This window comes from Podarcis melisellensis (assembly GCF_964234715.1).
Source record: "Podarcis melisellensis genome assembly, chromosome: 2".
NCBI lineage: Eukaryota > Metazoa > Chordata > Lepidosauria > Squamata > Lacertidae > Podarcis > Podarcis melisellensis.
The window spans coordinates 99,045,408-99,068,520 of record NC_138529.1 but is presented as its reverse complement, the minus strand read 5'-3'; the positions used below and the strand labels follow the sequence as shown (position 1 = coordinate 99,068,520).

At 44.1% G+C, this 23,113-nt stretch overlaps 1 protein-coding gene across 2 annotated transcripts in view; it reads right to left on the bottom strand.

Annotated features, from left to right (window-relative positions):
* PRICKLE2 (prickle planar cell polarity protein 2) overlaps positions 1-23,113 on the bottom strand; it is a 251,802-nt gene that overhangs the window by 14,438 nt on the left and 214,251 nt on the right. For both annotated transcript variants that reach the window (XM_081901626.1, XM_081901627.1), the window contains one exon: positions 15,324-16,190. In XM_081901626.1, the coding sequence (XP_081757752.1) occupies positions 15,324-16,190 (867 nt within the window). The remainder of the gene's footprint in view (positions 1-15,323; positions 16,191-23,113) is intronic.

Sequence of the window (23,113 nt, the reverse complement as noted above, 5' to 3'; positions counted from 1 at the left end):
GATTCTGGCTTCCTTTGCAGTCCCTATGTGCTTTCCAAAGCCCCATGAAATATGATTTATTTGAAATCCTACCCCAGGAATTTTTCTAAGCGGGTCCGCCTGCAACTTGTTTACACCAGAGCATCGCTTCATTTCAGAGCAACCTTGGAATTTGTGGGGGGCGGGGGGGGGGAGGGAGAGAATGGAACCATTATATAAATGAAAGCAGCTAAAAGAAAACAGGGCCGCGAGAAGAATAAAAAGCAAGAGAGAGAGAACCAGACAGGCAGTCGAGTCAATATTGTTCTTCAGTCCGGCTTTCATGTTCGTGACAGCACTCAAATGCTTTCAAGGCATGGCTTGTCTCATCCCTGCACATTATGTTTATGGGAAATGACTGGTCGCCACAATGCCTTTTAAAGCCATATGAAACTGCTTCGTACCAAGCAAGCCTCCTTTCCCCCAACATGGTGCCCTTCTCCAAATGTTTTGGTCTACCACTCCCACCACAACTGCCATGCTGGCTGGGGAGAGTTTGTAATCCAAAAGTGTCTGGAGGCTGCTAGGTTGGGAAAGGCTACTAAGCTTAACTTGGGAGCAATGCCCCTTGAACTCCACTGGGCTTTCTTCTGAGTAGTAGAAGAAGAAGGGTTTGGATCTAATATCCCGCTTTATCACTACCCTAGTCTCAAAGCAGCTAACATTCTCCTTTCCCTTCCTCCCCCACAACAAACACTCTGTGAGGTGAGTGAGGCTGAGAGACTTCAGAGAAGTGTGACTAGCCCAAGGTCACCCAGCAGCTGCATGTGGAGGAGCGGGGAAGCGAACCCAGTTCACCACATTACGAGTCCACTGCTCTTAACCACTACACAACACTGGCTCTCCAGAGTAGACATGTATAGGATTGCACTGTAAGTTCAGTGCACAAGTCCATCTAGCTCAGAGGTCTGGTGTGTGCCATTGCGGGCTGATGTTCTCCCCTCCCGCTGAGATCTGATGGGGAAGCCCCAGTGTCAGTTTCCTAGGCAGCAAACAAAGCTTCCAGGCTGAGCTTGCTTGCCTGGGAAATGGATCCTGCCCACTTGTTCAATTAGCGAATCACAAGCAGGCATGGGGGCAGGTCACCAGGAGGCAGGTTCAGCCTGACCCCTGGGCATATAGCGAAGACCTGTGGCTTGCTGAACAGCCACTTTTTGCTGAATCTAGAGCTGGGAAATGGCCCTCTCTCTGATCCAAACCAAGCATATTTCAGGGAATTCTGGGAGCCACAGGAGGGCTTCCTAAGATGGCCGCTATTGGCAGGCTCATGCGGGAGAAGGCAGTCCTTCAGATACCCAGTCCCAACCTATTTTTAGGGTATCTGAAGGTTGTCACTGGCACTTTGAATTACGCCCAAAAGCAAACTGGACGCCAATGCAGTTGTTTCAGTAAAGGAGTCATGTGCTTCCTATATGCAACCCCTCCTTACTATGTGGCAGGAATTAATAAGTAGATACAGTCATACCTTGGAAGTCGAATGGAATCTGTTCCGCAAGTCCATTCGACTTCCAAAACGTTTGGAAGCTCCTACAGCCAATTGGAAGCCGCAGAACACCCGTTGTACGTTCGGCTTCCAAAAATAGTTTGCAAACAGGAACAGTCACTTCCAGGTTTGCAGCGTTTGGGAGGCAAAACGTTCAGGAACTAAGCTGTTTCCAAAACCAGGTACGACTGTATGTAGAAAATCACCAGACTTCCTTATGCAGTTGAGGTGTACAAGTTAGTAAATTATTATTATAAGTTATTATTATGGGGGTGGTGGATGGGGAGAAGCAGGTTGTAGGCACAGAGCTACAGAAGTACACAGCTGAGAGGAAAGGAATGCAGGAGGAAAGGTGGACTAACATAAAGGATCAACAAAGTCATTTGCTTTACTTATTACAGAAAGCTGGCCAGCTGTGCCCACCTTGCTTAAAGAGCTAAACAAACACACAGGCACAGCAAGGAAACAAACAACAAATACAATGGACTTTAAGCATGCCTCTACTGCATTTAGTCCCTCTGTACCTTACTCCTGCACTGTTATAACCAGTGCTTTATTTCCTTAAAAAAAAAAAAATGTTTAGGGATACTCTCATTTTCCTACTCATACTGAAATACTGCCCCTCAACGAGGCCAAACTTAGATTCACAAAATGTTTAGGGGTATGCGTACCCCTGTGTACCCCTAGAAAAAAGCACTGGTTATAACTATATGGAGAGGTGGTTGTTACCTCCAGTTGCTTGGTCAACTGAGTACTGCTACTTGCACCCTCACCCCAGTTCCCAAGTGGATGCCAATGCATGTGGGGTTCAAGTCACAGGCAACAGGTTGCTGTTTTGCATGAGTATTTAGAGTTCCTGGGAATTTCCAAGGCCTTGGTGAAGGGCTTTAAAACTGATGTAACACTCATTGGTATATCTTCAGCTTAAGAGACAGGCCTATTCATTGGCTGCCTAGCACCTGTCGTTATGATGACGGAGATTTGCAATGGACTGAGAACTCTTCTTGCTTTGGCACTTCCAAACTCTGCAGTGGAGCGTACACAGAAATGCCAGCACTGAGGCAGTCCTATCTCTGTCCCTCATAGAGGGATGTCCGCTGGGTGTAAGCAATGGTTCTGCTCACCTACATGGGCTGAAAATTGAGACAGGGATGGGTGTACAGATCATTGGACACTGACATACGTGGTGCAACGGAAGCAAAGGAGTCTGCTGGTGCTTGGCTTTTTCGGCACATTTGTGTGGGTGGGTGAAAACCCTCTCTCAGAGTTGTAAATGAATCATTAGAAATTATGCTTTCTAAAGGGATCAGTTGTGTCACTGAGTTCCTGCAGAAAACAGCCTCCTGAGGCCTACGCTGGGCCAAATTTGGCCAGGAGGTTCCTCAACCCTGCCCTGTCTTCCCTACTCTGTTGGATCAAATGACTGCTAAAGCAGGATGGCTCCCTTTAAACGAAGAGCCCCCCTCTCAGTGAAGGCAGAGCCAGCAACGAGACAGAGCCAACTGCTTCTGTTTCAAAGCTCAGCCTGAGGACGCCTTGTGCTGAAGCAACATCTCAGTTCTATCCTTATGAAGTTTCCAAGCATAATTCAAAGTGTTGGTGCTGACCTGTAAAGCCCTAAATTGCCTCAGCCCAGCATACCTGAAGGAGAGTCTCCACTCCCATCATTCAGCCTTCGTTCGTTCAGCCACCCCGTCATTCACTAAGGTCCAGCTCCGAGCATAGCTGTCAACCTTCCCTTTTTTTGCAGGAAATTCCCTTATTCCAGCGCCGTTTCCCACTGCTATCCCTCAAGGAACTGAGAACACTGGGGATTAGAATTCGATGAGACTCCAGGGGAAGGGAGTTCCTACGGTTGTGCAGCAGCCACTGAGAAAACCCCTTTGCACGTTCATTACGGTAACGACAAAGCACACAGGAGGCATTTCACAGTTAGTTTTCACTGGTTTTTGTCTTTTGCATCCTTTGCAACCTCCCTGCACACTGCTTAGCGGTATATGTTGAAATAGATGAATAAATGCAATAGGGAGAAATAGCGAGAAGGGTGTTCTTTGCTTGACTGGAGATTACTGTGGATTTCCAGGGCAAGTAATGGCATGCTTGACAGGTCATTAGGACTGGCCATTGTTCAGCTGCATGTGTGCCAATTTCTGATGCCAGCAGTTTCATATTGTCCTCATTTGCTCATGGCATTTTGCCTGGAGCAGGGAGTCCTGGTGGGCACTGAGGCTGACAGCAAGGGGAGGAACGCAGCAAATGTTGCTGGGATCAGGGAACTTTCTGGGCTGGTGGATGCACAGATCTTTTGTCTTCTTAAAAGATGCATCCCCCCCCCCGTCCCTTCTCCCCAACAATCAATGGCCTGCACCTTTTTAATGCCAGCATGAGGCTACTGCTGTCTCAGCAAAGACCACATCAGCCAGGGAAGTTGCACATTCCTTTCCGCGCTTGTAAAAAAAGAAGAATCAACTACCATCTATGCTGCTTTTAATAGCCCTTGTTTGTGGGATGTGCTGGAGAAAAAGGAGCTAATATTGTCTCCGTGTTTCTCCTCTGCCCTCTGGGAGCAACTTGCTACCTGGGCTTCTGGAGGGAAAACCAAAACAGAACCACCATTTCTGTTCCATTCAATAATGAAAAAACTACAGAAGAATCTGAGCTTCTACACATTTCATGTATTCACATGACCTAGGAACATGGAGAGTTGGCCATTGGTCCATCTTGCTTGGTGGTGTCTGCACTGAATGGCAGAGACTCTCCGGATATTTTTTTTTTGGGGGGGGGTGTTTCTCAGGCATTACCAGGAGATAGTGGGACTGACCTGGGGAGCTTTTGCATGCAAAGCGGATTTAACTAGGGATTGACGTGGAAGGTCAAATTGAAGCTTTCAACATACAGGAGCAATTTTAGACGAAATGTTCGCCCAACTAAGCTGGCAGTGTAAAATTACCTTGCTGCACTTTGTCAAAGTGTGATGTGAGAACCAGGCCACTGAAGAACAGAAGGACTCCAAGAGGAGAAGGCAGAGAAGGGAGATAGGCAGGCTCCAGCACCAGCTCTGGGACAAATCTGATGTCTTGCATTGATTAGCTGCACTTGCATTTTTAATAATGCTTCAACATGCAAATCTTGCATGATCTTTGTGATTACAGTGGTACCTCGGGTTAAGAACTTAATTCGTTCTGGAGGTCCGTTCTTAACCTGAAACTGTTCTTAACCTGAGGTGCCACTTTAGCTAATGGGGCCTCCCGCTGCTGCTGCGCCGCCGGAGCACGATTTCTGTTCTCATCCTGAAGCAAAGTTCTTAACCCAAGGTACTATATCTGGGTTAGCGAAGTCTGTAACCTGAAGTGTCTGTAACCTGAAGTGTCTGTAACCCGAGGTACCACTGTAGCTGTTGCCTAATATAGTGGTACCTTGGAAGTTGAATGGAATCCATTCCGGAAGTCCGTTTGACTTCCAAAACTTTTGGAAACCAAGGCATGGCTTCCGGTTGGCTGAAGGAAGTTTCTGCAGCCAATAGGAAGCCATGTAAGCTGCGTTGGATGTTCAGGTTCCAAAAAACGTTCAGAAACCAGAGCACTCACTTTTGTGGTGTTTGGGAGCCAAAACGTTTGACTTGCAAGGCGTTTGGGATCTAAGGTACAACTGTACTTGAGTTATGATTAAATATTTTAAAATATTTTTGCCAGTGCCGACAAAGGCCTCCCTTTTTCAACAGTTTCCTGCCACTCTTGTTTATCTATTAATGCACAATGCCCTCATTTGCTCTTAACTCTCATTTGCCTTTAATTGCTCTTTGTGCTGTCAGCACACTTGAGTCTGATTGGTTATGTAGCATTGCAAAACCACCTTGTTCATCAGGCAACCGACAACCAGCTGGGATCACCCATGTGAGTGTTCCAGAAAGGAAGAATACCATCCAAAGAGAAAACTGTGCTGAAGCAACAACCAGGGGGAACACGGCGCTGCATAAAATGTGAGTATTCACTCAAAGTGGTTTTTTTGGGAGTGAACATCCACCCCAAAATGGAAATGAGAGAATACTGGTGCAGACTTACTTAATAGTTTCAATACCTAGTGTAAGTGGATGGGGCATGTGGGGCAATGTTTCTGAAGGAAACTTCTGCAAGTCTCCCTTCCAAAGGAAATTTACTTTGATGGACTAGGAAGGAAAGGATCTCCCTTCTTCAAAAATCCTTAAGTTCTCAGCAGTTCAAGCTTTGATCCTTGCAAAAAGAGTTCAGAAACATTTCAGAAGGCTGGATTTTGCTGGGATTCGACCTCATGCCTGTCACCACGCACCATCTCCTCTGGTTTGCCTTGTGGCTTTCTCATTTGTAAGCCTGCCAGCAATGGAAAACAAGGCATTCCTTACTTTCCAAAGAACTCAAGTGCACAAGTCTTTTAATATTTCAACACCTCATCTGCAAAGCCCAGCAGGGAGAGCAGAAAGACAGGCACTGCATGAAACAGAAAGGGGGAGGGGGGTACACAACATTGCAAGCCTACTCTTTTTGGACACTGTGCTTTGGAACAGGCAGCCAAGAGAGTGGAATTTCTCTACAGCTGCCCACATCTGATCTTACTGGAAGAACAGCATTTGGTTTTCCCCACTGAGAAGAGGCTGGCTCCATTCTGCAATGGAAAATAAATGTATCTTTCCTTCCTCCCCAACACTCCCCACCCCTAAATCCCAGAGATGAAGGCATCCATCACTTCTTCTGTTAGTAAAATGAGTATCCCATGCTGGGTACCAGAAAGGGATAAGAGAGAGAGGGGGGCAGGGGCAGGTTCCTCAAATGACCCCTCAGGTACGTTCTCCTCCAAGTCTAATTTGATCCCCATTCCCAAAGCACCCTTGAAACTGTGAGTGGTCTTACCATTAGGTAAAGTGAGGCAGCTACTGAGAGTTATTAGGAGACCCCTGGTCCTCGCATAGAATTACAATTCCCAGTGAGATTTAACAATCCTTCTTTGCAGGAATTGCAGCTCTGTGAGGGGAAACTGGGTCCCCATTCTCCAGGATTCTTTGGCAGTGGCGGAGGAAGGAGGGTGTGGTTCGCCCTGGGTGTCATCATTGAGGGGGGTGACAAAATGACAAAAATATGAGTTATTTTTTTAAAAAAATTACCCCACCCTGGCTGCAGGACATGCGCGCCACACCAGGCGCATGAGCGGCTAGCTACACTGATGTTCTTTGGGAGAAAAAAAAGTGCTTTAAATGTATAGTGTGAAGAAGAAGAAGAAGAAGAAGAAGAAGAAGAAGAAGAAGAAGAAGAAGAAGTAGTAGTAGTAGTAGTAGTAGTAGTAGTAGTTTGGACTTGATATCCCGCCTTTCACTCCCCTTAAGGAGTCTCAAAGCGGCTAATATTCTCCTTTCCCTTCCTCCCCCACAACAAACACTCTGTGAGGTGAGTGGGGCTGAGAGACTTCAGAGAAGTGTGACTGGCCCAAGGTCACCCAGCAGCTGCATGTGGGGGAGTGGAGATGTGAACCCGGTTCACCAGATTACGAGTCCACCGCTCTTAACCACTACACCACACTGGCTCTCCAGTGTGAATGTGGCCTGAGTCAAGCCAAAACTTCCTTTGAAAACTTCACCCACTCTCTCCACCTTTGGGAGTTTTCAGTTCACAGGCTCACAAATTGCCAAACAAAAATTGGCTAAAATTTCAGTTCTAATCAACACAGAAGAGATGCACAAGAGCAGCACTGGACTGTGGGTTGGTTGCAGAGTTCACATCAAATAAAGACTTTTATAGGCCGAGAATGGAAAATCTGAGGTCCTCCGGTCATTGTTGGACTTCAGTTCCCATCAGGCCCAGCCAATGATCAGAGATGGTGTAAGCTGTAGAACAACAAGTTACCCAATTCCTGCTGCAGAGGTTATTTTAGTATAAGGTCTGCAACCTGGATTTTTCTCATGTGCCTAAATAAAATGGATTCTGGCTACATACTTCTTGACATGTTTTCCTCTAAGACATCAAAAAAGATTGCCAAAGAATTTCCTACCCTTGAGGCAACAGTCAGATGTTAACACATCAACAATGATTAAAAGTGCTCCAAGTATTTTTATAATTATAAATTACAGTTACATCATCATAATAAATTGCATAATTATGTTTCTAAATGTGATAATAACTATTCATTATTATTACTTTTTAAATCTATAAGGTAAGGTGAATTTGATGGGCCAGTCAATCAAAGAATTATAAGCTAAATAAAAAAAGAGCTGCAACATAATGTGGAAAGCTGGATTCTACATAAAAAGCGATATAACTAACCTTGATTTGTGGAAGTTGCATGCCGTATTTATTGAGCCTGTGTACAAAGCTGCTTTTATCTGAATGGCAGTAAAGCGATGCTTAGAGAAATCTGTTCTGAAGTAAACAAGCCCTGAAGGCTGCTCCTGATTTACAAAAAAATATTCACTGCAGACATTTGCTTAGCAGGGGGCTTCTGCACTAAATACTTGGAGTGGGAGAAGAGAATGAAATAAAAATAAAAGCCAAGCCACCCTGAAAACTAAAAGTTCTCTTCTGCTTCCTGCAGAGCCCTGAGTCAAGAAAGAGCTTCATACAGAGTTGCCTGAAAGCAAAATAACCTAATCCATCTTCAAAAGGCCACTATTGAGGCAGAACATTTCATCCCTGAACTCTGCCTTATGGTGCTTCATCTTTAAGCTGGACTTGGACCAGAAAGCGTTTCAAACCAAGGACATTCCTCTAATAGTCCGTCCAGTGCAAAATAGGGCACATTAATGCTGTCAGGTCCAGGACAACCACAGCAAATAAACTGTAGCAAAGTCCTTATTACTCAGGAAAGGACACAATGGGATGCTTGAGAAAGTTGCATGCATTTTGAACCACAGTCCATTCCCCCCATTTCTGTAATAAAAATAAATTATATTTATTAAATAAATACATGCATCTGCACCGTATGTTGCCAAAACTTCCCTAAATATCCTTGAATCTCATAGACTACGTTTAATCTGCTTCCAAAATCCAGACAGTCACAATCCAGCAATACAGCCAGTGCTTGTCTCTTTACACACCAGCCATGATTTAAACACACGTGGTTGTTATTAACACATGGAGGAGCATCCCAGATAGGTCTTGAGAGTTCTGACTCAACATTTGTGTTGGTTCAGATTGAAGAAAGCCACAGGTCTTCCTTCTCAAGTGCCAGAAACCACATTCAGCTTTCTGTAAACAAACAGATGGAACACCTGCCTATAAACGCTTGTCCAACTTCCTGAACCAACACACAGTTAGCTTACACAGTACTTTCAACCTGTAACAGCAACTATCACAATCGAGGAACAAACTCCTGGAAAAGCAGGCAAGGAAGGAAAGGGATCAGTCAACTTCTGGCCTTAAATTGTTTATGTACCACAGAAATGGGCTTTGCTTTCTGGCCCTTGCTTCACCTACAACCAACATCAGGCATATAATTTGGCAGCTACTGGGAATCCTCACCTTCCCTCCCCCAGCATTGATTTCTGATGGTTGCAATGGACCCAGAAGCTACCATTAACAACAACAACAATACATTCAGGAATCACCTTGTATATTTGTCTCAAGACGATTGACAAGCATACCACAAAACAGTTGAACATACTTTCTAAAACCATACAAAAAACAAGGGAAGATCGGTTTAAAAACAATACACAATGAACGCCTAAAGCAAAGACCTTTTCCTCCAGTTGGAAAAGCTTGTTGCAACAAGATGTCTTCAATTGTTTCCAGAGAGTACAGAAGGTGCACACCTGCTGTATCTCGACAGGGTTGCTGTTCCATGTTTAGTTTCCCAAAAAGCATGGGAAATTGTGTTGGCCCAGGGCACTGTGGGAGAAACAAAATGGCGGACGCCAGGAGGCTGCTACTTACAAGAACTTTGTTGCTCGTTGCTATAATAAAAAGATCAGGAAATGCCTGCTGCTCTACAAGGTGATTCACCACCTGTGAAGCTTAGGGGGCGGGGACAGCACAGCAGACACATGGTCAACAGCATTGTCCTGCAGTGGTCCATGAAGGTGAAAGGGGCAGTGCCCCACCAACCTCAGTTTGTCTTCAGCCAGCCTCCACCTGGTTTCTCTTCCATAGTCTCAGTGTTGCCCTTGCAGAACTCAGCAGGGAGGAGGGTAGGCTATGCCTGTCATGGGGTCTGGTTCAACTTACTGTTGGTCTTCCTTCATTCTTTCTTAGCTCAGTCAGTAGAGCATGAGACTTAATCTCAGGGTTGTAGGTTTGAGCCCCACGTTGGGCAAAAGATTCCTGCATTGCAGGGGGCTGCACTAGAATACCCTTGCAGCTCCTTCCAGATTTACAATTCTATGATTTTGCCCCACCAGCCGCCACTAAACAGAATAGGAGCCAAGTGCCCTTGCAGAAGAGACAGAAATTATTCCCGTTGGCTCTTGCGTTCCCATGACATAAATGGATTTTCTATAGTTGTCCTGTCCTCTTATAGCGTTGAAAAATATATATCAACATTGGATTCTGGCGAACGAAGCCAAAGGGTTTCAGTGGGAAAGGCATTAGGGAGAGGAACACAGGAAGTAAGGAAGCAAAAGGAAAGGTAACAGGAGACACTTGGTGATTTGGGGATAAGGATTTCCAAAGCGAAGGTTCTTAGCTGCGCAAGGTTACATTTGGTCATCTGATAACATAGAGGGCACTCAGCAAAAGGGGAAACACAATTCTCAGGAGGATGGAATCTAATTCTGGCACAAAGTCTACTTTGTGACCAGTGTGCCAGTTCTGCTGAACTGCAGCTGTTTAACAGCACGCCCCTGTTTTGCAGAGACTGCCCCACGTTTCACTCAAACAGAGTGAATGTTAAATGGAACAGGAACAGACAGCATGGCCCACAGCAAGGACTGCTTCAGAAAGCACACCATGAGCTTTAATTGCTTTTGCAGACTTCAACTGCACATGATGCAACCTGGATATTGCTTTCTGTGAACAAACCGGCCACTGGATATGTTGCTTGCTTCTTTTCTCTCTTAAGAATAAAACCTGAAATTATTACTTCTCACATGTAAAAAGCTGAAAGCAGCCTAGTTGTCTTACTGTTGCTTTGCCTTCATGAAAAAAGCACACAGTTCCTTCTAACCTTAGTCCCTATGCGATGTTCAATTCAATTACTCCATTTACTTCAGAAGTTTGTCAGCGTTCTGTGACTGGCAGCTTTACCCCCCAAGCAGCTAGAATAGTTGTGAACATTCTGTGACACCACGGCAGCTCAGCCAACGACAAGGGAGATTGCAAGAGGGCAGACATTGTAAGTCTATTACAAGTCTCTGCAATATAGGCCTTTCTTCACACCAGAGAGAAGGATATAATGCATTTTCATTTTCCCGGATGACGTTGCCTGGAACTTAAGTGATGCTGTTAGGATCTCGGAAAATTCTTGGCTTTGCTTTCTACAGAGCTGATCAGTCTGCAATAGCCTGGGCAGAGACACACACTGGGCAATAAAAGCAGAGATCTATTCCTGTACAATTTTAGGCCCTGGAGACATCTCCACCCTGCAGACCTCTCCACTCTTCTTGGGTCCCATATGCCCTGTTCTCTGCATGTGGAGGGAATAAGATTTAATAATGCACACAGCTACCAGTGATTGTTGTGAATGAAAAAGGTGCCACTGCATGGGAGTGGCTGCCAGATATATTTGTGATCAGACATACGTTGTATTTCCCCCCTACAAGGATGGGCTGGAATTGCTCATGTTCAGGCAAAAGGGGCATTGTGAATTGTGTGTGATCTGATAGAAGCATTGAGGACACAAAGTACATTTGTTTGTACGCATAGGCCTATATCAAAGTCGCACCATTAACCTACGTGGTGAAAAGAATGAGAGGGATGCCACTGCCATAAAGGACTTGCAAGCTTTCTAGATATCTGCCATTCGACTTCTGTTTCAAGTGTGGGGTTTTTTTTCTTTTAATGCAGATACTTTTTTTTTTAATGGAGGCACAATTCAAATGCCTCTGATCATATTCTGTACTTAGGGTTTGGGGATATTTTAAGAAGTCATAACACATTTTATACATGGAGAACTGTAGCTACTTTCAAAGAGGTTTTTTATATATCTCACAACTGCCTTTGGTTATGGCAACTTCTCAGTCTCCCAGGACTTGAAATCCATCCCTCTTTTGTACAGCTGGCATTGATTCCTGCTCTTCTTGAAGGAGAGGATAAAGAGCGTCAAAGGAATTGTTTTGAAATAAACCAAAAGTCACGCTACATAAAGGAATTCTGCTTGAGAGACAAATCAAAGGGAGATGAACTGTGGAATTTGCCACAGTGGGACTGTCATAGCTAGCCCACAAGTGCTGCAACACTCTGAAAGGAGACTAAACACTGGGCCTTTATGTTATGGGACAACTGGCAGAAAGAAGAGGAGGAGGAGGAAGTTGTTACTCTATACAAATAACAGCTCCTGTGATAAAACTGACTGTAGATTGTACCTGCAGGAGTGAGAATTGCTTTATGACTGAACACTCTACTCAATTAAAAATGAAGTCTACTCTGTCTTAGAAAAGTCACTTAAGTAATGCAGGTGGATTGCAAATGGAAAAGAAATCCTGGTAATACTTTAACAATGCTTTTAAGAGTAGCACATGTTCCCAACTCTGCAATCATTCTCCAAAGGAAGTGAGCTTCATACAAGGTGGCAATGTGTTTTGATTTTAAACACTTTTTTTTAACCCACTGTGGTTTTCCTTGTATTTCCCACTTGGGTGCATTCTGAGTAGTTTCCTTGCAGCAGTCCCTCAAAATCCATTTGGCTTGAAGTCCGAGTTCTAGTTCCTCATTAACAGCATTTCAGCAGGAGCAGCTGGCTTCCTCTCCTCTTACCTCTGAGTATCTTCTCTGTTGCTATATCAGAAGCATCATCACAGCTGAGACCATAGCCAACCTGGGGTGGCCACAGCAAGAGGCCAATTTTTAAATGTCAAGCCCTTTTCCTAAGTATCCTGAGCACTAAAAACAGCAGATTAAACTGGATTGTTGAAGTCCTACATGAACTCAGGAATGTACAGAACAAGATTTAAATGTAGAAAGTGATTGAAGGGAAGAGAGAAGACTTAAACATGGAAAAAGATGAAAAGCAAGAGTGGTGGAAAGAGGGAGAGTTTAGGGCCATTATTTAAACCTAAATTGAAGATCGCTGGAGGAGAGGAAGATCTTCAATGGAGATCAAGAGGCAAGAGTTTCCTCTTCCACAACTCAACATCAAGATGGCTGGAAGGGAAGAGAAACGTCATGTCTGGATCTCTCCTGAAGATCAGTAGAAGCTTTTACCCCTTCATGTCTTCATTGTGAAGGATTTGTTTTTCTCCAAGTGCATTTCTCCCTCTTCATCTCACTGTGGAGAGGGGAGGGAGAAACATGGCTGAAGCTCAAGAGCCAGCATTTCCTCCTCTCCATCCCAGAAGATCAAGATAGAGTGCTGTGTGTGAGAGAAAACATCATGTGCCTGTGTGTGTGTGACAAAACATGTTAGCAAACTAGCCTGTGGGAGAGAGGAGGGCCACATGAGACTGTGGCACACTGTAAAATCTGCATGAGGTAGACCCAAGGCAAACAGTAATAATAATAATAAGCTTGCAAAAAAGAAGAAGTGATGATTGCTGCACAGACATTCCATCCGAATGAAGCTTGGGATTGGCCTTAGCAGCTTCCTGCATCTGTCTATGAAAGCCCACACCACATTTGAGAAGAAGCCCCCTTTGCTGAGCCATGCTATCAAGACCACAGACATCCCTCCCCCTTGAGGATTCACTGAGAGGCAGAGGCTGGATTCTCCTCCTCGCTGCCGCATCTGACATGTGCTGCCGTACACACTGCAATGCCATTTTGCTTCTCATTCCAGGCAGGCTGCATCTGCCTATCTATATCATCTATCTATCTATCTATCTATCTATCTATCTATCTATCTATCTATCATCTATCATCTATCTATCTATCATCTATCTATCTATCTATCATCTATCATCTATCTATCTATCTATCATCTATCTATCTATCTATCTATCTATCTATCTATCTATCTATCATCTATCTATCATCTATCTATCATCTATCTATCTATCTATCTATCTATCTATCTATCTATCTATATCTATCTATATCTATCTATCTATCTATCTATCTATCTATCTATCTATCTATCTATCATCTATCTATCTATCTATCTATCTATCTATCTATCTATCTATCATCTATCTATCTATCTATCTATCTATCTATCTATCTATCATCTATCTATCATCTCTATCATCTCTATCATCTATCTATCTATCTATCTATCTATCTATCTATCTATCTATCATCTATCTATCTATCTAATCTATCTATCTATCATCTATCTATCTATCTATCATCTATCTATCTATCTATCTATCTATCATCTATCTATCTCTATCATCTATCATCTATCATCTATCTATCTATCTATCATCATCATCATTATCTATCTATCTCTATCTATCTATCTATCTATCTATCTATCTATCATCTATCTATCTCTCTATCATCTATCTATCTCTATCTATCTATCATCTATCTATATCTATCTATCATCTATCTATCTATCTATCTATCTATCTATCTATCTATCTATCATCTATCTATCATCTATCTCTATCTATCATCTATCTATCATCTATCTATCTATCTATCTATCTATCTATCATCTATCTATCTATCTATCATCTATCATCTATCTATATCTATCTATCATTTCTCTCTCTCTCTCTCTCTCTCTCTCTCTCTCTCTCTCTCATCTACCTACCTACCTACCTACCTACCTACCTATGTACAGTGGTACCTCAGGTTAAGTACTTAATTCGTTCCGGAGGTCCGTTCTTAACCTGAAACTGTTCTTAACCTGAAGCACCACTTTAGCTAATGAGGTCTCCTGCTGCTGCCATGCCACCGGAGCACGATTTCTGTTCTCATCCTGAAGCAAAGTTCTTAACCTGAAGCACTATTTCTGGGTTAGCGGAGTCTGTAACCTGAAGCGTATGTAACCTGAGGTACCACTGTATATCTTTCTGTTCCCAGCTCAATCTCACTGGGAGATGATGCCCTCTCAATGTACCAGAATATCAGGAGAAATGCCTGCTTCTCACCCCGTAAGCAACATAGCCAGGAACAAACAAGCATGGAGGAGAAAGGAGATTCATGTTGGTGGTTAATCTCCAGGTCTTCCATCCTGAGACCCTAAGTCTCAAGTGGGGAAACTGCGTCCGTCCCCATGCCGCTGGACTGCAAACCTCATGATCCCTGAACCACTGTCCATGTTGACTGGGGCAGATGTGAGTTGTGAGTCCACCAACATCCGGGGTGGGGTGGTCACATATTCCCCATCCCTGCATGTTCCCCATCCCTGCCCTAATGACATCAGAAAAAACAGGTATCGTTTCCTGAAGGCAAAACCTGCATGTTGTTCTCTAGCAGCTGGGGATACAAAACCGGTCTGCAACAACAAGGGCCGGATAATCTCCCCAAAAGGGACCTTCCATGTGATTGTTCTGCAAAAAAGTTATTCGTTCAGCCTGGCACCTATTCCCGCAGAATATTCAATCCAGCCCTTGCTAAGGTCCAAACCAAGTACACTTAAATCTTCACAGCCCTCCATATTTGCAGCAATACATACTCAACACAATGACATCACCCCAACCTAGGGCAGGATAACCCATTGAAGCAATAAGACCAACAGAAAAATATTGGACAAACATCATTTAACTGAATTTCCCACCGTAATGTCACAGCAAAAGCACCACGCTCTAAAACAGCACACCTACCTGTGGCATTGGAAAGAGCGAGGGACTCCATCGAACCCCGTGGCGTTTGTTCTGTGGGCGCCAGTTCCTCAGTGAACTTCAGTGCGTTGATGGGATGCCTGGTCCGGCACTGCTGTGCAGATCGACTGCTGTCTTCCTCCTGGTTATACTTGGAGACCTTGTAACTCCCCCTGGTGTCGCCAAAGCTCTGGTTGGACATGTCACTGTAACTCTCCTGCGAGCGTAGCCTTCCTGAGTAATAATCTTCCCGGCATTCTTGGATGAAGCTGCCGCCGTGTCCCTTCATGGCCAGGGAGGAGCTCCTCTTTGGGTTGCTGAAATGTTTGCCCCACAGCTCCTGCTGGCTGCTTGGGCTCTGCCCTGGGTTGTAGGAAGTCCTGATGTTACACTGGCTGAGGAGCTGCAGAGGGCTTTGCGACTGACTTTGCTCCATTTTATTCCCGTAGTGGTAGGCTTCGTCTCTGCTCCTCCAGATGTGGTCCCTGTTGAGGCTGGGCGTTTGGCTGGACAAGCTCAGCAAGTCCATCTGCAAGGAGAGGGGGTCCACATCCGTAGACAGCCTGCTGGAGGTCACCTGCAGCTGGCTGCTGCCCTGGCTAGGGGCACCCTCTTCTCCCTTGTTCCTGTTCTTGCCAATCTTGGCGCTACGCCGCGACTCTTTGGCTCTGGCGCTCTGGAAGGCGGAGTCTGATGAATCCGAGCCGTTGGGGTCGTCGCCCATGCTGCACGCCCTGGAACAGAAAATCTGCCCTTGCTTCGGCAGGAACGGTCGTCCAAGCAGAGACTTCTTGCACTGTGCACAGCAAAAGCAGGTCTCCGTGGCATGCCAGTGCTGGCCGTCATACGTCATCTGACCCTGATCAATGCCTTTGGGAAAAAAAGGAGAGAAATATGGTGAGCATCTACTAATCTAGAGAACGATTAGGACCAACTGGATGTGATGTTAAGGCTCCTGAACTCTGGTGGGGAATCGGAGTAGTCGAAGTTCAACATGCTAGCCATGATACCAACCTGAAACCTGAGATTGTGATAGAGGATCACAAATAGTACACCACGATCTTCACACTGTTTGCTGAAATCAGTGCAATAAAATATTAAACTAATCTCCAGGTATAGCTGCTCAGGTCTCCGTTGTGCTCCAGATCAAAAGAAAAATTAATAGTAATCCCATTTTCTCTAGCCTAGGCTTCTGTTCCATAGGAGGAAGGAAAATAGGAATGACCCCAAGTTGCCCAGTTTGCCTTCCTTTGTCACCAACCTTCCATCATGAAACAGTGGGGCGGAGTGTGCGGAGGACAAAGTGTGCCTTGCTCATACGCTTAACTCCCCCTGGGGATTACCAGAAGAATTAAATGCATTGTGGTCTTAACAATGAGAAACACTGTTCCCAGCAAAGGGTCCCAAAGCTTACTCGTCACAGGTCAGACCAGCTGCCAATGGAATTAGCACAGATCACCACCGCCATATTTAGCACAGATGAATTAGCACTGTGGTCAGTTTTTACTCTGTGTTCAGAAATAAAAAGCTGGCTTCAAACCATCTATTTCTGGCTCTCTTTATTCTAATCCATGGGGTGGGTTTGTTGTTGCTTTTTAAAAGGCAAAGTGGCATGTCTCAAACTTCCGGAACAGAAATGGATCAGAAAGATGTAGACAATGGAGAGCAAGCAGTGATCTATACCAAGGCTAAGCACACAACCCCTTCTGAGCCATTCCCATTGGGGAAGCAATTCATTTACTACAGTAGAGTAGCACACACTGAAGTTATGGACGCACACACCCTTTTCACACAATGTCGTGGCATCATATAATTGCATGGCGAATACATGTTTCAACTATTCCTTTTTTCCAGGAATGGTTTTCAGGTATTTGTCTCTTGCTCCCTATTTTTGCCTTTGCGTGAGATTTTGGTTTTTTTAAGCATGCACACACACAATGCACCACAGCTGCTCTTCTCGATTTTCTGCCCCTTCCTCTAATCCTCTAGAAGTCAAATCCCTGAGTGGGAAACAGATGCATCTTGACTTTACTGCACACTCAAGAACTCTCAGCGCATCATACAGTTTCACAGGCAGCAGCTGGTAGGATTTTCAATGGGTAAGTAAGACAATATATTATGGGGCAATTATGCTTTTATAATATGGCACCCTTTTGGCCTTTAAATCACATGATCAGGCCCAGGTTGCAGCTACACCAAGGCTTTCTTGCTTGCCTTACTAAATAATACCTGTGCTTCGCTTCCTCGCTATCCACTGTATAACTACTGTGCCAATCAGAACACTAAATGTTGCTGAGCAAGTCTTGAGTTGAAGCAGTGTGAAACCATATCAGATTATAGTAGTATAGTAGTACCTCAGGTTACATACCCTTCAGGTTACAGACTCTGCTAACCCAGAAATAGTGCTTCAGGTTAAGAACTTTACCTCAGAATGAGAACAGAAATCGTGCTCTAGCAGCGCAGCGGCAGCAGGAGGCCCCGTTAGCTAAAGTGGTGCTTCAGGTTAAGAACAGTTTCAGGTTAAGAATGGACCTCCGGAATGAATTAAGTACTTAACCCGAGGTACCACTGTACACTTATTTCTTAAAAGAAAGAAACTTATGGTCAGCTTAAGGGATTCTAGTTCATGAATCTGCGTGCCATAATAAATTTATTAGTCTTTAAGGAGATGCAATACTCCTTGCTTTGCTTACACACTACTTCAGAAGCCAGTGCAGGACATTCTATCGTGGAGTAAAATAATACTCCGTACCAACCGTGAAAAAGGGTCTTCAGCCATGTGTAATATTGTGTAGGTGGTTCAGAGGCTAGAATTCAGGGTGTGCCCAGTTGTTACTGTTTTAAAAATGTGCTTTTGTTTTCAGAGGCCTGGTTTGTGCATCACACTATGTGAAACCATGGCTTAGAGCAGCAGTTCTCAACCTGTAGGTTCCCAGATGTTGTTGGACTACAACTCCCATCATCCCTGAGCTGTGGCCTTGCTAGCTATGGGTGATGGGAGTTGTAGTTCAACAACATCTGGGGACCCCCAGGTTGAGAAAGGCTGGCTTAGAGAGTGAACACACGAGAGAGGCTGCAGGAGAGGAAGTCATGGCAGCTTTGCTCCCAGACTCATGGTTGGCTCTCTCCAGACTAATCATGAGCTGTAAGCAACCTCTGCCATATGGTTTATGAGTTATCTGAGAGAGCTAACCCATGAACCTAGGTCTCAGCAACATGCAGAAACAAACCATGACTTAGATCAGCTCCTGGAAGTAGCAAAGCAGCCCAAACCCCTTGATCCAAAGGGCATACAACCAATATGTGTGTGTGTGTTTATGATCCTACAACTCTTAAACATCACATTTTCACACTTGCTGCCACAACTGGATTTAAATTTGGTGGGGCTGCTGGAGACCAGATTAAATTGGCTGAGGGCTGCATCCAGCTCGTGGGCTATGTTAAAATGCAATCCACTGGCAATTATTATGGCGCTGACTGTGTGATCCATTTTAATTCAGTTTCTCATCTGCATCATCCCAAAGGCTGAGGGCAGGTAGCAACATATTTAAAAAGCTGAATCAAGAGAAGCAAAGAACTGAGATTCTTAAGCACATAAATAATAACATACACCTTAAACGGAAACAGAATATTATTGCACCCGAGCTTGCAAATCTACTTAAGTGAAATGCAGTTTACTGAGGTTTGAATTTCCTGGGAAGAATGGGGCTCACATTCTAAGCGAGTAATTCGCCACAGTCCTCCCCACAGCCTTTACGGAAAGATTATCATCTTTAATTTACAACCCACCAGCGAAATGTCTGTCAAATCTGATAGGTGGGATGGAGAGCGCTAGATCCATTTTCACTCTTCCTAACAATGTGCAAGGCTGTCTGCTGAATTTTTTTAAGGGGGCTGGTTATCACACAAAAGGCAGAAGATACAGGGATCAGTTCCACTGGGTTGTCCCTTCTATGGGGGCCAATGCTCATGAAAAGCTCACTGAGGCTAAGAGATGGAAGTTCTACACCAGGGGAGGTCAACATGTGCTCTCTTGATTTCCCATCGTTCCCAGCCAATGTGCCCAAAAGGCAGTGAAGATGGGAGCTATAATCCAGAAACATTTGGAGGGGAAGGCTCAACAATACATTCGAGTGTACCCCTACATAATTGCTTTCCCCCTTATTAATATTAAGATATAAACATAACATTACCAAAACAATTGGTTTTCCTCCTCCTGCCCCTTTCCCAGAACCGAAGACTAATACAGCAGATTTCCCCATAAATCTATATGCATAATGGTAGGTGCCAGACATCAAGGGGGTTGTTTGAATACTATGTAAAGGGATATAAAGCCATATTTGAGCAAAATCATCCCTATCATTTGCATCATTCAGGGCATGTTCTCCTTTGGTTAGTTTCTCAGATAAAGCAATTGACCACACTTCCTGTTTCCATTGTATGATATGTAGGTGTCCTTTCCAATTTTTTCATCTGAGCAATCGTGCCACTACAAGAAAAAGAAGTGGCAAGTTCCTTGTGCAATAATTTGACTATCTTAAAAAATTAAGTTGAGTATCTTTAAAACCCCCCAACAGCTGCTGCAGATTGCCGGCAGCATGCCTACAGCATGCCACCTTTTCATATCGAAACTGCATCTATTTGATAATTTGGATCCCTATACATACCTTTATTTTGCAGCTGAGTTCATCAAAGGATACACTGGGGGAGGTGACAAGCTGTTACCTTAGTAACACCTACCTACATACAGCAAAGTAGCTTTTGGAACTAAGAACGTCTTTCGAGAACAGAACGTTACTGATCATATTCATGCATCTCCGTAGTCACGGAGTCAGTACATCTGACTAAAAGAAGCCCCTTCTGCAACTAAGTAAAATGTAGATTTTTTCTTTAAAGTATGATGCAATGTAGGATACCATGCCCTAACATCTCAAAACAAGGGAATGCGGCGCTCACTGAGCTCTCTTGGTAGGAGAGCAAGTGCAGGGTAATGGTTAGAGTAACAGAATTTTGATGTGAAAATATCCCATTTGCTCCTAAAACTGCCTTGGTAGTCTTTGCAAAGAGCTGGCACTTGTTGACCTCATATGAGGTTGCCTGAAAACGAAGTTCTTCTTCATAAGCTCTTCTACAAACAAAAGTGAGGCAGGTAGCAACTGGGGAGAGGGTAATTTCAATGGAGATGCCCCATTTATGGAACATCCTCCCTGGAGAAGGTACCACTGTAATAATAATAATAATAATAATAATAATAATAATAATAATAATAATACTGTCCTTTACAGAATATTGGTTCAGTACTTTCCTTGAGTTCTCAGATGAGCAAGTCAAGGATAATTTTAATTTGGATTAAAATCCAAATAGGCATCTGAGATACATTCTTGTTAAAATCTGTGATAATGCACTGAAAAACTGATTCAAGGACTTGTATGGAACAAACAGGATATTAAGAATAGGTAATGTGCCAGTTCAGATACTATCCTCTTGTTAAGACTTGTCCTCTCTTAAATTCCAGGATATATAAGCTTCAAAAGAAGAACATTAGCTACAGATGGGTCTCCCCGTTTAAAATGAGTTTTGCTTTGGTGGTGTTGTTTTTTTAAACTACAGTGTGTGCTCATATTCCCGAGAAAGGGAATTTAATTTTGGAACAGCTTAGGGACACTGATGGCAAGCCAACTGTTCATGATCTTAATTATAGAATTATAAAGGAGATCGTTCTCATTTCTGATACTTTGGATTTTGTATAGCTGTTGTTGTTGTTGTTGTTGTTGTTAAGAACGCACCCTTCACCCTAAGGTCCCAAGGCAGGTTACAACCATTAAGGTAAAGGTAAAGGTACCCCTGCCCGTACGGGCCAGTCTTGACAGACTCTGGGGTTGTGCGCCCATCTCACTTTAAGAGGCCAGGGTCCGGAGACACTTCCAGGTCACGTGGCCAGCGTGACATCGCTGCTCTGGCGAGCCAGAGCTGTACACGGAAACGCCGTTTACCTTCCCGCTAATAAGCGGTCCCTATTTATCTACTTGCACCCGGGGGTGCTTTCGAACTGCTAGGTTGGCAGGCGCTGGGACCGAGCAACGGGAGTGCACCCCGCCGCAGGGATTCGAACTGCCGACCTTTCGATCGGCAAGCCCTAGGCGCTGAGGCTTTTACCCACAGCGCCACCCGCGTCCCCATTAAGACACAATGCTAAAAAACCCTGAAATGTATTAGTGGGGGAATGATCTATTATTTGTTTTGAATCAGATGTCAAGGAGATGAGTAGCTACATAACCTTTAGAAGACATACGAAGCAGCCTTGTATAGGAAAGCTTTCCCCCCTGATATCTTTATTGTCATTGTCCCTTGCGGAACAATGAAATTGAAAAACTACATAAAAACTACATAAAACTACCATGAAACTACATAAAACTACATAAAAACTACATAAAACATTCAAAAACCCCTAAAAACTCTAAAACCCCATTTTAAAATACACTATACTACATGTTTTATTATGTTTTTATATATCTTGGAGGCTGCCCAGAGTGGCTGGGGCAAACCAGGCAGATGAGTGGGGTACAAATAAAATCATCATCATTAAAGGTTTTATGTTCTGATGGAATCATATTTGGTTACTCTTTTGGATGGGTTTTGATTGCTATGACTTGGTATGATGGATTTTTTTAAATACTTTTTTAAAAAAACAAAACAAAACCTGCTTTGGTCCACCTGTGACTTTCTACTCATGAGCAATCCTCCCCCACAACTCTCCTTTATAGCAGCTATGGAAGGACAAAAGCACCACAACACTACCTGTAAATGCCAGATTCCACTGGCTTTGTTACAACAGCGGCCACAATCTCCCCCCCACCACCACCTGTTTGCATGATTACCACCTGCAGCACTAACTGACAGGCAGGTGCCATGCATTCCATGCAACTAAAAGACAAGGCTCTCCAGCAACCAACAGAGTTTCCACCTCAAATACAGCCACTCACACATGGGTAGTTCTTCAGCATGCTTCCCCCCCCAAAAAAAACAACAACAGAGCAGTCAGAAACAGACTGGGACAGTGCAGACCTATGCCTGGGAAGAGCTGGGCAACAGCTAAGTGTTGATAAGCCCTCAGCTAGTATTCTTCATTTGGCTTTCATGACCTGGATTTAAGACTGTGGAGGGCTGGATTTTAGCACTTTCAGACGCCTTCACTTCTTTAATTGAGCTTGACGGGAGATATTACATCGTAATATTTTAGAACATGGCTCTGTGGGTTGTTGTTTTTTAAAGCCTTCTGAGTGAGATTTCCCAACATATTCAAACATATAAAATTACTCCAGGCATCCTGAGAGAGCTTCAGAGCCGTTTTTCTGAATAGCTGTGCAATCTCGTTAAAAGCACTTTTGAGAGCGGAGTTGCTTGCTACCATGCCTCACGGGCACAATGTCTCCTTCCTTAGCATAGAAAAGTAAAGTCTTTTTTAACAACAACAACAACAACAACAACAAAACCCCCCACATAGATATTCCTTGATCTTCCCTCTCTTTTTTTCCAGGGCTGAGGACTATTTCTTTTAACTGATGAAATCAGGAGCCCCATCCGGAGCTGGCATTGGCGCTAGAGATTTTCCTTTTCTTCCCCGCCAGCAGTAACACTGCCTTGTAGACTCCGGGCCCAAAGCTAGACGCCTACACCTGCCAAGTGGTTTGTTGGACTGCTGACAGAAACAGATGCCAGGGCCTGTCATGTACTTCCAAAACAAAGCCATTTCAACTGCTCGCCTAGGGGCGCGCTTCACCTTAAAACAATAA